At 39.5% G+C, this 13,254-nt stretch overlaps 1 protein-coding gene across 1 annotated transcript; it reads left to right on the top strand.

The window, feature by feature from the left end:
• The first annotated feature begins 9,224 nt into the window (after nucleotides 1-9,224).
• LOC139688122 (shematrin-like protein 2) lies at nucleotides 9,225-12,952 on the top strand. The gene is made up of 2 exons (XM_071585550.1): nucleotides 9,225-9,236; nucleotides 12,110-12,952. Exons 1-2 carry the CDS (start codon nucleotides 9,225-9,227, stop codon nucleotides 12,950-12,952), a joined length of 855 nt encoding a protein of 284 aa, XP_071441651.1.
• The last annotated feature ends 302 nt before the right edge of the window (nucleotides 12,953-13,254 follow it).

The raw sequence follows: 13,254 nt of genomic DNA, 5'->3' as shown, positions 1-13,254 counted from the left end.
GACAGCTCACTGTTTAAAGAGTGAAGAAAAAGAAATATAATGGCTTGAAATGCATGTTATAGAATTAATTTGTTATTTTTAAGGAAGATAGTAAACAGCGAATCATTGAAGATACGTGGAATCACTTTCTAAACATCACGCGGTCAGCAGTCAACAGGTTCATTCTGAGTAAATTTATAAAACATTACGCCAAATCTAAATGGTAAAACGCGGATGTTAAAAAACCGTAATGACGTCAAAGGTTATACCATACCAAGATTAAAAAAAAAATAAAAGGAATGATAACTCTAGCGCAAGAGCAATGAGATCACTTATGATTATAAGATATCTAAGGCGTACGTCTAGAAAGAATTTCTGAAAGTGGTAAACTAATTGAAAAGGAAAAGGTTAGCAGAAAATACATACAGGGTTCGTCCGGAAAATAAGTGTACTGATTTTTTCCCGCCGCTCCAGGCGCGCCCAGCACCGCTCTAACGGGCTGCGATTGGAGGGGGGTATGTTGGCAAGCGACGCTGAAAAAGGCAGTCGGCTCTGAGCTGTGGTGTAGTGAGGAGCTCTGTTAACGCGAACCTCCACGCTCGACCCACGTCACGGAACGCGATGCCGAAGTTTTTGGAGCAGCGTTATTCCATCAAATTTGCGGTAAAGCTTGGGAAATCGTCTACCGAAACTGTCGGTATGATTAACCAGGCTTACGGGAAGTCAGCCATGTCCAGAAACATGATCTTTCGGTGGCACAAGATGTTCGTGGAGGGCAGAGAAGAGGTCGACGACGAACCACGGCCTGGACGCCCATCAACGACACTCACCGACGAAAATGTGCGAAAAGTTCGCGATGTACTGAACTCTGATCGTCGTCTTAGTGTTCGGATGATAGCAGAGCAGTGTAATGTGCCAAAAACAATAGTTCACGAGATTATTAGAGAGCAATTACAGATGCGAAAAATTTGTGCAAAGTTGTTGCCGAAAGTGCTCAGTGATGATCAAAGACTCAATCGTTTGGAAATCGCGACACAACTTGCGGATCACTGCAAAAATGATCCACACTTTTTAGAGAACGTTGTTTCGGGTGACGAGACGTCGATCTTTGAGTTCGACCCGGAGTCGAAGAGACAAAGTGCGAGTGGCACACCCCATCATCACCCCGTCAAAAGAAAGCTCGCATGAGCAAATCTCGGATCAAGGCGATGCTCATTGTCTTTTTTGACAAAAGGGGAGTCGTCCACTACGAGTTTGTACCTGAACGACAAGCTGTAAATGCTGCATTTTACGTCCAAGTGCTCGACACGCTTCGAAAACGAGTCGCCCGCGTCCGGCCAGCGATCAAAAACATCTGGCGGCTGCATCACGACAATGCGCCGTCTCACACCGCGCTTGTCGTGTCGGACTTCTTGGCCAAGCACGGCGTGGCAACGCTGCCGCACCCGCCCTACAGCCCGGACTTGGCACCACCGGACTTCTTTCTGTTCCCGAAGATAAAGAGGAGTTTGAAAGGAACGCGATACGGGACTTTGGACGCCGTCAAAGAGGCCGTGACGACGTGTCTTCGAGAGGTTCCCGATGATGCCTTCGCGGGAGCGTTCCAGGAATGGGAACGCCGCTGGAACAAGTGTATCGACTCACAAGGGTCCTATTTTGAGGAATATTAGCTTAAGATATGTAAAAGTGTAATAAATATTTTTCCTGGGCTCAGTACACTTATTTTCCGGACGAACCCTGTAGATGAGTCATTGCCGTTACCTCTTTGCGATCCATGGATAGTAGAATGCCATCTGTTATTTTAAGGAGAGCGGTAGCTGCACTGTGAGAGGACCGAAAGCCTGATTGAAGAGGATCAAGTAAGTCATTTTCATTGAGAACTTTTGATATTTGTTCATGTATGGGTCTCTCGAATAGGACATTTAAAGATATGAGTTATAATAGGAAGCACATTAGGAAATAATTTGTGAATTAGAATCGCTGAAATTCCGTCCGCTCCATCTGAGGAGGAGTTGGGTTTTTTTAAGGGTCTGCAGGACTTGCATTTGTGTAAGGGGAGAAATTTTGAATGAGCTTGCAGCAGAAACTGGAGTTGGTCAAGAATTATACAATTTTTTTGCATCAAGATCAGTTTTCGTCGGCGGGTGGTGAATAAACGGTTTTGATCGTCTGGAGAAATGTCAGCAGGTGGGGAGCGTTGATTCTTAGTTTTGCCGTCACCAAGGTGCTGCAAGCTTTTGCAAATATGTGACGGGAGGTCTTTAGATATTTGGAAGGCATATCTGATTTTGGAATTTCTAATGACTTGCTTAGTTTTGTTATGCAGTTTTTTGTTGATATTGAACAGATTTTCGTTTTAATGTTTTTTAAGTAGGCTATAGGCTACGTCACGCTTGCGCATCAAGGCTTTTATTTCATCTGTTATCCATGGATTTTTCTTAACGGTGCATGTTTGTCTCCTAGGTCATTAAAGAACGAATGATATAGTTCTATTTTTTTATCTACGTCGTCGATGAATTCTATTGACTGCCATGGAATGGTAGCAGCATCGGATACTAGGTCATCGTCGTCTATGGACTTGAAATTGTGAGTAAGAAGAAATTTCTGCTTAAATTTAGGAATCTGAGTATTTTAAAAATAATATATCATGCATGGATATTCCAGGGGCAGAAAGTTGCCGTTATGTTGTGATTTTGTCAGGGTTGGCTGTAATAATTTCATGAAACCAAGTGGCTGGTGAAGATGCATGATGGGTAGGTTCTAGGGGAGGTATGCTCAGGCCAAGGTATGATATAGAGTTAGGAATCGCTTTAGAGTAATTAGTTGATGAAAAAAAGTTGGCATTGAAGTCACCGGTAGTAATATCATGGTCAAAGTTCTGAATGTGGGAAGATGAGGCTTCTTCCAAGTCAGAAAAATAACCCACCTAGGGTGGGCGGTAAATGATGCCTAAAAGAATGTTTTGTAGGTTTAAGGTCATCTCTATGAATGCAAACTCAGGTCATTTGCAGTAAATTGAAGAACGTTTGGATATAATTTTGAATGACTGATGTTTTCTCACGTATACACCTACGCTTCCACCACCCTTGCCGATACGATCATGTTATTAGAAGTTGTAGCCAAGGATGTCGACAGACGTGGTAGACATATGAGGCTTAAGCCAAGTCTCAGCGATGGAAATTGCATGAACGTCATTGTCAGGTAAACGTTGACACAATTTCGGAGACAAGGAGGCACCGAGCAATTACAGCAATAGCAATATCATGCGCGGTCATGCAACACATAGTTGTTAGTTCGAGAGTGGGAGACCGGAATAATTAGGAGTTGTTGATGAAAAACCAGAACGGTTACCGAAAGGGTAAATCCTGTGAGACACAACTTGCGCTCTTTGTTCACGATATTCTTATTTCGGGAGAGAGCAATGTCCCAGCGGACGCGGTTTTTCTAGTTTTTAAAAAGGCTTTCGACCCAGTACCCTATTGTAAACTACTCACAAAGCTTAGCATATGGCATAGATAAAACATCCTGGGTTGAATTAAGGACTTTTTGAATGGTCGGGTGGAAAGAATAGTCATAAATTGTGTTTTCTTTAGTGCAGAAGACGTCACTTCAGGTGTTCTTTACGTAAACGACATTAACTCCGTATTTAATGGAAAGATAGGTTTATTTGCCGACCGCTGGAGGGACACTATTTAACTTAAAAAAGTGTGTGGTGATGAATTTGGAAAAAGAACAATTGCCTACCGTACGCCAGTACATCCGGAACACCGAATTAGAAAGTGGAGATTCGATTTAATACTTAGGCGTTACGCTCACTCACGACCACTCCTGGGTGAAAAATATATGGGGAATATGTGGACACGCTAACAAAAAAATTAGGATTTATTTGAGGAGTGTTGAAATGTGATGAAATGGTTAAAGAGGCGTGTCATATTTCGCTCCTTAGGCTTCATTTATGCTGCTAGTATATGTGATCCTCATGAAGTTGGATTATTTGCCGAATTGGATTGCATGCAGCGTAGAGGCGCTATATTTGTAAAATATTGTAATCACAGAGTAGCGAATCACAATCATTAGTGTCTCCAAGTTTAGGATAAGGTTAAAGTACAGATGAAATCACTTGTATACATTGAAAGGATATATCTTTAGCAATAATGTAGAAAATGTATTATTAGCTCCATCGTACCACGGCAGGAAGTATCATATCAATGAAATTCGAGAGTTTCAGCGTGGAACAGACAGATTAAAGATGTAATTTTTCCTACGAACGATAAGGGATCAGAATAAAATAACGTTTTCCCGGCCTCTCTAGGAGGGAAAGGTGTTTTGAGTCATGGTTAGCCTGGTGTGTTATCACCTCTTTCCACACATCCTACCGGTGGCTCGCAGGGTACTAAACAAAACTAAAAAAATAAAACTAAGGGAAATTCATTTTTCACGTACACATGTATTACCCAAAACACCTAATGATGAAAATATATAATATTTAATCGTTACATTATTTATTTTTTAAGTCCCAATAATTATGTCACATCTGGGAAACGTGCAAATCTTAAATCATATATTTTTGCAGGTGAAATGCTTATACACACTTTTTTCCATTCCCTTTGAATTACCTTAACTTCGCCACAAGGAGGTGTCCCATGCCTTTCCAATGCCATCAGGAATGCAAGATTATTTTTTTAATAGACATTATAAGAACGTGAAGTCTGTAAAACGTGTTCAGGAACGGACTCCAATTACGGGAAAATGCCAATGACCAGTAATTTTCTCTGCAGCGAGGAAATTGTAACGTGAATCAGAAAATCAAAATGTTCACATTACATAGATTTATTTTCCATGAATAAATTTTCCGCCACTTCTTCACGCTTTTGTCTATCCTTTTTGTTATTTTTCCACTCTGAAGAATAGCTTATCCTAAAACGGGGTTTCTGTTATGTTTTTGATATTTACTTTAAAGTTTTATCACTTTTTTCGCTGTATATATTCATAACGGAAATAAAGGCCTATAAAATCGAAGTCAGGAATGAAATGTGATTTAAAGGATTATCAGCCAGCTGTAGAGGGAATCACGAGCGAGGAAATAGATCTGGGTGCTATAGATGGAACATGGCATTATATCAAAAAAGGTATATCGAAAGACGCATAAGAAACAACAGAAAGAGTAAATTGGAAATTGTCCCGGAAACCATGGATTACGGACAACATTATTAGTAAGATAGGCAGGAGAAGGAAATGGAAGCATGTACACGAATAGGCAAATAGAATGCAGCATAAACTCAAAAAACTTAGGGGGGGTAAAAATAGAGCGAAAGAAGCGTGGTGGAAGACGTAGTGCAAAAATATGACAAGTGTTTACAAGAAAGGTGAAATTGGTTCGCTGCTCAAGAAGGTGAAAGCAATTCCCGGAAGCAAGAAGGGAAAATCACTGCAAACAGAACCAGAATGAGTATTCAATTCATGCTACTATTTTATATGATGAAGATTTTCTGTAAATGTATTTTGTATTGAAATATTCTATTGTATAAACGATCAAAGATAAGTGAGGAAAAATATAAATTTAACCTAGGAAGATACAAGCGAGATTAAAGGAATTAATAATTATTTGTTGAAGACATCACACAAGCAAGCATAGGTATAGAAAGAGAATATAACGCACATGAGTAACCTTCAACATATTATCACAACCATCAACACGAAGAATTGATGACTGTATCCGTCTATGCCTCAGGCCTACAGCTTGCATGCTAGAATTTTCGTTTTCTTTATACTGACGTGGATGTCAATTAAATAATTGACGGCTCCAGATTTTCTGGTCTTGAAGCTATCACTATAATATTATCAACTCATTGAAACATATTAATCTTGCTCCAATTTCCATTAATGGTCATCTGATATGCATTCATGTAGATGCTTATAATAATTTACAACAACACGGGCAAAAAGTAGTCCCACATCATTGAAGCATGTATAAACGTATGCTTCTGTATCGTAAATGGGCTCTACTTGACATGAAGGTTATAATAGTCACTCTTCGTTTAGAAGTTGGGATCAACACAGTTGACCATGCAACAGTGGATATTTACCAAGAAAATGATTTCACGAAGTGTTTGCCAAGTGTAATTATGAAAACATTGCTCATCATGTTGCAGAAAAGATGAGAAATTGGCTTTGTGCTCCCAGAGCATTATTTTTCCTTCTTCACTTGGGAGTGAAAGCATTTCTTGCTTAACGTCCTGCGCTCCATTTAATTCTTCCATACCGCATTACATTTGCACTAGTTTGTCATTCTCTCATCTTCAATTTCCCTAACACGCTTGCTCTTGGCGGCACTGCTGAAAATGTACCCGTGCCACGATATTGGATCACACTATTTAATATGCATCATCAAGTAGTAAGTATAACAAGTTATTAAGTTTAAGTGATGATCTTGCGAGGGTTGTAGCGAGAGGTGCGAGAGACCGGTGCATTGTAATAACGCTTTCTGATCCAAACATTTTTTTTGTTGAAAATCGCAGTGCGCGGATCATTTGAATTAGCACCGTGAATTTTTATCATTAAATTAAAAAATTATTTTTCAGCCAATATAGCGACCGGTATTTCTATATGTTCAACCGGTAATTTGCGGACAGGGTTTCCAATACACAGGCACATTTTTTTTTGAAGCAAGGGAAAGGCGGTGAAGGAGGATATTTTTGGAGTCAATATTTTATCCATTTATCTTTCGATTAATTTCGGCAACCATTCACCTGAATTGCAATCAAATCAAGCATCATCAAACGCTTGCATATGCTCAATGCAAAATCGTTTAATAAATATATACTCTTCGAGTGGCGAAGGCAACGACGAGATTGAAAAACAAAACAACACACATTCAAAACACACCTAAGGTACTTGAATCGTGAAATTACTTTTTCAACGATCTATATGACAAGGAAATTTTTATTAAAATAAAAATTAATTTTTGCTATATCCAGCATTATGATTTCATTTTATATAACGTTTTCCAAGACCATTCATTGTTTCCTTTCCCTAATTCAGTAATATGGGGACATCTCTATCGAACAAAAACCGCTGCTGAGAGCATGAGTGGCCCTGAAAAGTAATAGCAAAAAAACACTGAAAAACTAGGCTTGTTCTGGTTACGTAACCACTTATGACTTTAAAAAATACATACCTGAATCTTTGAAAGCAAGAGCGGACCGAATTTAAAAAAGTGCGAACAAATGAAGACAAGAAAATATTCAAGATAACAGCCACTATCTACATTCACATCAAAATGGTTACTTACAAGATTATAGTTTCAAATAGGCATGAGATATTAATTAGGAGAAACAAAAGAAAAGCTTCGTGCATGAATCAAAGGTGGGCATTCGTTGAAGAGAATGTGGGAAAGAGTATGCGCCATTATGTGAACATTTTTTCAGCGTAATGCATTAATAGCTGGAAATAAAGATAAAAAAATGTATTAATCCCATTTTAGAACGAAAATATTTTCATAGAAAATGTATGAGAATTAGATTCGATTTCAGTAAAATGAAGCTGGATAAAATTATTTCATTAGCATTTACTAATTTCTTATCACTATCTTCTATTTATTCTCAGTATTGAAGAAAAGCAAAAATATACAGATCAATTGTGAAATATATCAGAGTGCCTTAAAGAGCGTTGGTTATTCCGTTAGAATTTCTCTTGAATTATATTATGCACTTCATATAATAGCGCAGAACGATGGGAAAAGTTTAAGCAACCACGAAATGGTACTGGATGAGATGCATGAAAAAGTAACGAGAAAAAAACCCAAGATATCAACCTCAAGGTTGCGTTGATAGGTGAACTTCACCCAGCACAAAGCTCAACGGCGAATGAAATTAACACAGCAGGGTAGGGGAACCAGTCCCTTTCCCTGTGCCGCCTTTTATTTCCCAGGAAGATCAGGGGCCCGAAAACTTACAAAGCTTATATAAAGTTGGGAAAGCCCTGAGCCATCACCTATTATTGAATCCCGCTCCCCGGTCAGTAGAGCAGTTCTCCATTCACTTGGCTACCAAGTACCCCCTAATATAAGGGATGCGAAGAATTAGACCAGAAGATTAGACCAGAAGCCTTTGAAGTGGAGATCTACGTGAAACGAATCCATTAATGCCATTATGGCCATTGTCATAAAGGCCAATGACACTTTTTTACGTACATAAAAATCTATTGTAAATACCTTTTCATTCTAAATTTACTGTGATGTGTACGTACCTCTATAACAAATACATTCTGCCCTGCAATTCATTCTGTACTCAGCATTAAGTAGGGTATTTTATAGCAAATATTCCTTTCACACTACTTGTCACTTTGAACTATTAATTAAAAATCTTGGGCTGCCCATCTCGGCATTTTACAGCAAAAAAATGGTTCAATTTTATAAATGCCGATTTCTAGGAATTCAAAAATATGAATATTTAGACTTCCTGAAAGCTCCCTCGTGTCAGCTTCATCGTCCCCAATTACTCAATGTTTCTCCTAGACCAATCCCCAGTAACAGTAACTTAGCTAAAAACAGTTAGCCAAGTTTAATTATTCTCTTTCCACAATACGTAAAACTTTAAGAAGTTAATTTATGCCAAATATAAATTATAGCGAAAGAAACATGGGGAAGAATTTGAGGGTTACACAGTAATCATCCTCCCACACCAGTTGTGAAGCAACTACGCTTTTTTGTTTTTTCTCTCGAGCCTTTGCATAAAGGTTTGTAATCGTAATGGAATGTAAAATATTCCCTCATAATAAAGTCACGACGCATATATAGGGGCATTCCATCGGATCCCCCGGCGAACGAATATGTCCTTAGCCGTCCCATCTCTGGCGAAAATACGACTCTTCACTTCCGTGGAATGATCTCCATCGCGGGGACTAGTGTGGTTTTCGGTCTGATCGTATGGATGTGCGTGCTCGTCTGGAAAGGGGAAACAGGTTGAGAGCGCCTGCCTCTAGCCCGTAAGGGTAACAACCGGAAGGACGGATAAGGAAGTTGTCATCAGAACAGGGGCAGCAGAGGCAAAGCGTAAATGAGGGCATTCTATCATGCAGCAAATACGCCCATCAGAAAACATAGCCCGTACAGAGAAAGTGATCATGGGACGGATAGGCGCGCTGCATCCCGCGTGCATATAGTATAAAAGTAAAGCCATGAAAAGTTCTAGCATGCACTCACATTACCAAGCCGTCCGAGCCGGTCAGCAGCACCTCCGTTTGCCATGAAGCTTTTGGTGAGTTGTCACTCCAAAAACTAATTCTCTAAGCATCCGACAAAAAAAGGGAACTTAGTGATCCGTACCATTTGGGATTAGAAATCTGATGTGAACAGTGATTTTGTTCACCAAAACAACGTTATTTTAAATTGAGGCATCTTTAACTAAATCATTAGCTCGTAGCAAACATACCTTTATATTATTGTGTGCCGAAAACCCTAATAGCGTTTGCTAAAGAAAAATTCTGCCCGCACTCGAGAAAAATCTTTCATGAGGAAATTTTTAGCGAATGGAGGAATTTTTAAGCGCTGTGAGAAATGCTTCATAGTTATCGGCAGTCAAAAAAGGTAATCGATTCTCGAAGCCGAATTGCGGGCTGGATTGAATAACTATTTTCGTGGTCAGTCAGACAGCCTGAATTCAATCGGCAGCAATCACTTCATCTAATCATATCATATATTTTAGTATACGATTTTTTTCCAAGCCTGCCGGATATTTACTTGTGTTTTATATAGAATAGTATATTTTAAGGTACACAAAGTGACAGGTAGAGACACGATTTATTATTTTTTAACCAATTATAATTGTTATTTGTTTATAAACAAGGCTCTAAAACAGACGTTTTCAGAGGTTGCTCATAAAAAATTTGTACTCCAGTTAGTTAACGGTGATTGCAAAAAAATACGAATTGTTGGTTATTAATTAACCTTATATACATCTCTATGGAGACATTCTGCGACACAATTTAAGGGGCTTTTTAAATATCCGCGAAGGCTAATGTTAACTATGCAGCGATCTGTTTTTGACATTATATGATCCTCTCCGACATTCCTCCATTCCTAAAAAAAATATCTCCGAAATTCTCACCCATACATAATGATGCATTTTACTTCTGCTGTGGTCTGGTCCCTAAAATCACCCAACACAAGCAGGAAGTATACGTAGGGTACATCGCGGAATCAGCATGAATTCTGATGAGCGAATAAATAATATTTAATCGACTTTTCAGCGTCAAATATCTTCGGTCTGATGGCTAATTTACTGGCAATGCCATTATCCAAGCTCACAGAATAATATTTAACGCCCAGAATAAAAATTAAAATCGCTCAATAAAGTCAAGTATTCGAGCGTGAAGAATTAAGATATGCAAATAAAAATTAGCTTGCTTCATAAATTACCGGTACACATGAAAAAATATATTTATTTGAGGAGAGCACATGAATAGGCTGATCGTGCTTTAGGCTGGGTCGTTTTTAGGGAATGTGTCTACAACGTGCGGTTTTCACTCTAAGGGAATCTTACTACATGCTCAACGCGTAGGTATACGTTTTGATTCATTAAAGTTTTAAATCTTTTATGGAGCAGGTTCAGAATCATTGTAAAAAACTTAGTCGAACCATTTATCAAGTTAGTTAATCACATAAGCAATCATTAATGCCTCTATAAAATGTCAGATAAAAACCACACGTATTCATGGAAGATAGTTCAGGAAACTCGGCATTTCTACCAACTTTGATGTGAGATTTATCGTATCTAATCCCAGTGAATAACAAAACGACAGATTAAATTTGGCAATTTAAATAATAATGATAGCATACGTGCTTCGGCATCTCTTTAAGTCTAGAGTAAAGAGAAAATAATTAAAAGTTGGATGGCTAGACATTATAGCGTATTCCCTACGGAGGACATTCGCGATTTTAGGACTAATTAACAACTTATTAATGAAAAACCATGCGCAGTCGTACGGCGGGAGTTCGATTAAGAATAACTACAAGAAGATATCATATTCCTTCTTCTAAAACAAAGCCCCAAAGTGTTTACACCTGAACCTACAATCCAATTGTACTTCTCCACTCTAATGTGGATAGCAAGAATACGAAAATTCCGAAAAAAGTTGGGTATTAAACATTAAACTTAAGCTAGGTATATCAGCACATTACGCACGTATTGAGAAAATAATAGGTGCTACGAATAAAGCAACCAACTCCCAATGAAATTGAACCCGTTCGAGTGAGTTATAAGTCAACAAATATAATACAAATCGCATGCTTTCACTGCGAAAAGAGTATTTTACCAAAATAACGAACTTCGACCCCATGATTATGGATTACACTTCGTGGCGTGGCATAGCCATCCCAACTTCTTCCCAAAATGTAAATTTAGAAAGCTTTACATAGTCAACCATTTATAAGATTACAAATTAAGGAACTTTATTGAAAACATACGATTTTATAAATATTATTTTCTCTAACATTTTTATTTTCGCATATTTAACGCAACATAATTCGTCCGGATAAATGTAATGCGTAGGTGAGTCCACAAGCTATTTTGCTTAACATTGAGTACAAATTATTAGGACATAATTTTACATGACAAACTTCCGAGCGCCATCTCGATATGCACAGTAAGGCTCACCAAGTGTATCAATAATTCATTAGCACTTCGCGCCGTCCAAGCAATAGTGTTATCTTACACCTGTCTACCAGACTGCTCTGGCAATCTCTTTCAGGAATAATAATCAATCATTAATAATAATTGTCAACGCCCAAATAATAATACCAATCGATTAGAGTTCTCGTTTATTGGAACAAGAAATTATATTATATTTTTAATGCAACTGCTTTCGATCTATAAATATTTTTCCCAAATTTCATTTACAAACGTTACATGTGAAGTACGAGTATCTTTCATTGCTCTTCAACTTAATTACCCCGACATAGGTAGTTGTTTTTTTGTACCATATATTATTATCGACCGAAATATAGGAATTACGTATCCACTCGCAGCTTTTAATTGGAATGCTATTACAGGTGAATCCTCCCTGCTACGTCTACTAATATTTCGTTTTTAGCACAATTTGCCCATAGTGAAATTTGTTTCGATTTCAACAGGGCCTCACAGTCCTCGTGTGGCTGGCCACATGTGCCACAGCAGCAGAAGAGGCTGACGCGAAGAAGGAGAAAAGAGGCATCTTTGGCCACGGCGGTTTTGGCTACGGTGGTTACGGCTATGGACACGGCTATGGATATGGTGGAGGTTTCGGCGGAGGCTACGGAGGTGGTTACGGCGGCTATGGTGGTGGTTATGGTTTACCCTTCTATGGCGGTGGCACGGCAGCAGTTCGCACTATAGCCGTTCCGCGTCCCGTGCCAGTGGCTCAACCTGTCCCTGTTCCAGTTAATCGTCCCGTGCCTGTACCTCAACCCGTCCCCGTTCCCGTTCCCGTCCCCAGGCCTGTACCGGTCATCGTCCCACAACCAGTTCCCGTCAACGTGCTAAAACCCTATCCTGTAACAGTGAACAGACCAGTTCCCGTCCCCATTCCTAGTCCGGTACCTGTTCCTTATCCGGTGCCAAGACCCGTGCCCGTTCCTCAGCCAGTAACCGTGCCTGTACCGGTACCCAGGCCCGTTCCAGTGGCACAGCCCGTTGTGGTCCCGCAGCCAGTTGTAGTGGGAACTGGAGGCCTCTACGGCGGTTACGGCGGATACGGTGGATATGGTGGATATGGCGGATATGGCGGATATGGTGGATATGGTGGATACGGCGGTTATGGATATGGCGGATACGGTGGATATGCCGGTTATGGTGGCTATGGAGGTTACGGTGGATTGTATGGGGCAGGATTTAAGGGTAATTATGGAAAGTTCGGCGGATACGGGCTCTACGGTGGATCTTTGGGTAGTTATGGAGGGCATAACTACGGTTATGGCTACGGAAAGTATCACATCTAAGATATTGGGCGCCGTAGGTACAGCAAATATAACGGAGCTTCAATCGGTAGAATGATCCACTATGGAACGAGCAGATGACCCTCGGCAGAAATACCTCCTATCTATCTGCTATTCTTCCTACCATGCACTTAACTTAAAGTGAGGGCTTATTACACTTCCCAAGGAGAGAGAACAAAATTAGTGGAACTGGCCTCTAATGTCAAATTTTCTCTCGAGTAAAGACGGCGTTAATTTTTTTCAAATCCGTAATGTTACGCCAAAGTCTGTGTAACCAATATGTATACTGATATACATATATGTGT

This window comes from Hetaerina americana, unplaced genomic scaffold (genome assembly GCF_022747635.1).
Source record: "Hetaerina americana unplaced genomic scaffold, ioHetAmer1.1.p SCAF_2, whole genome shotgun sequence".
NCBI lineage: Eukaryota > Metazoa > Arthropoda > Insecta > Odonata > Calopterygidae > Hetaerina > Hetaerina americana.
This window is presented reverse-complemented; position numbering and strand designations above follow the sequence as displayed.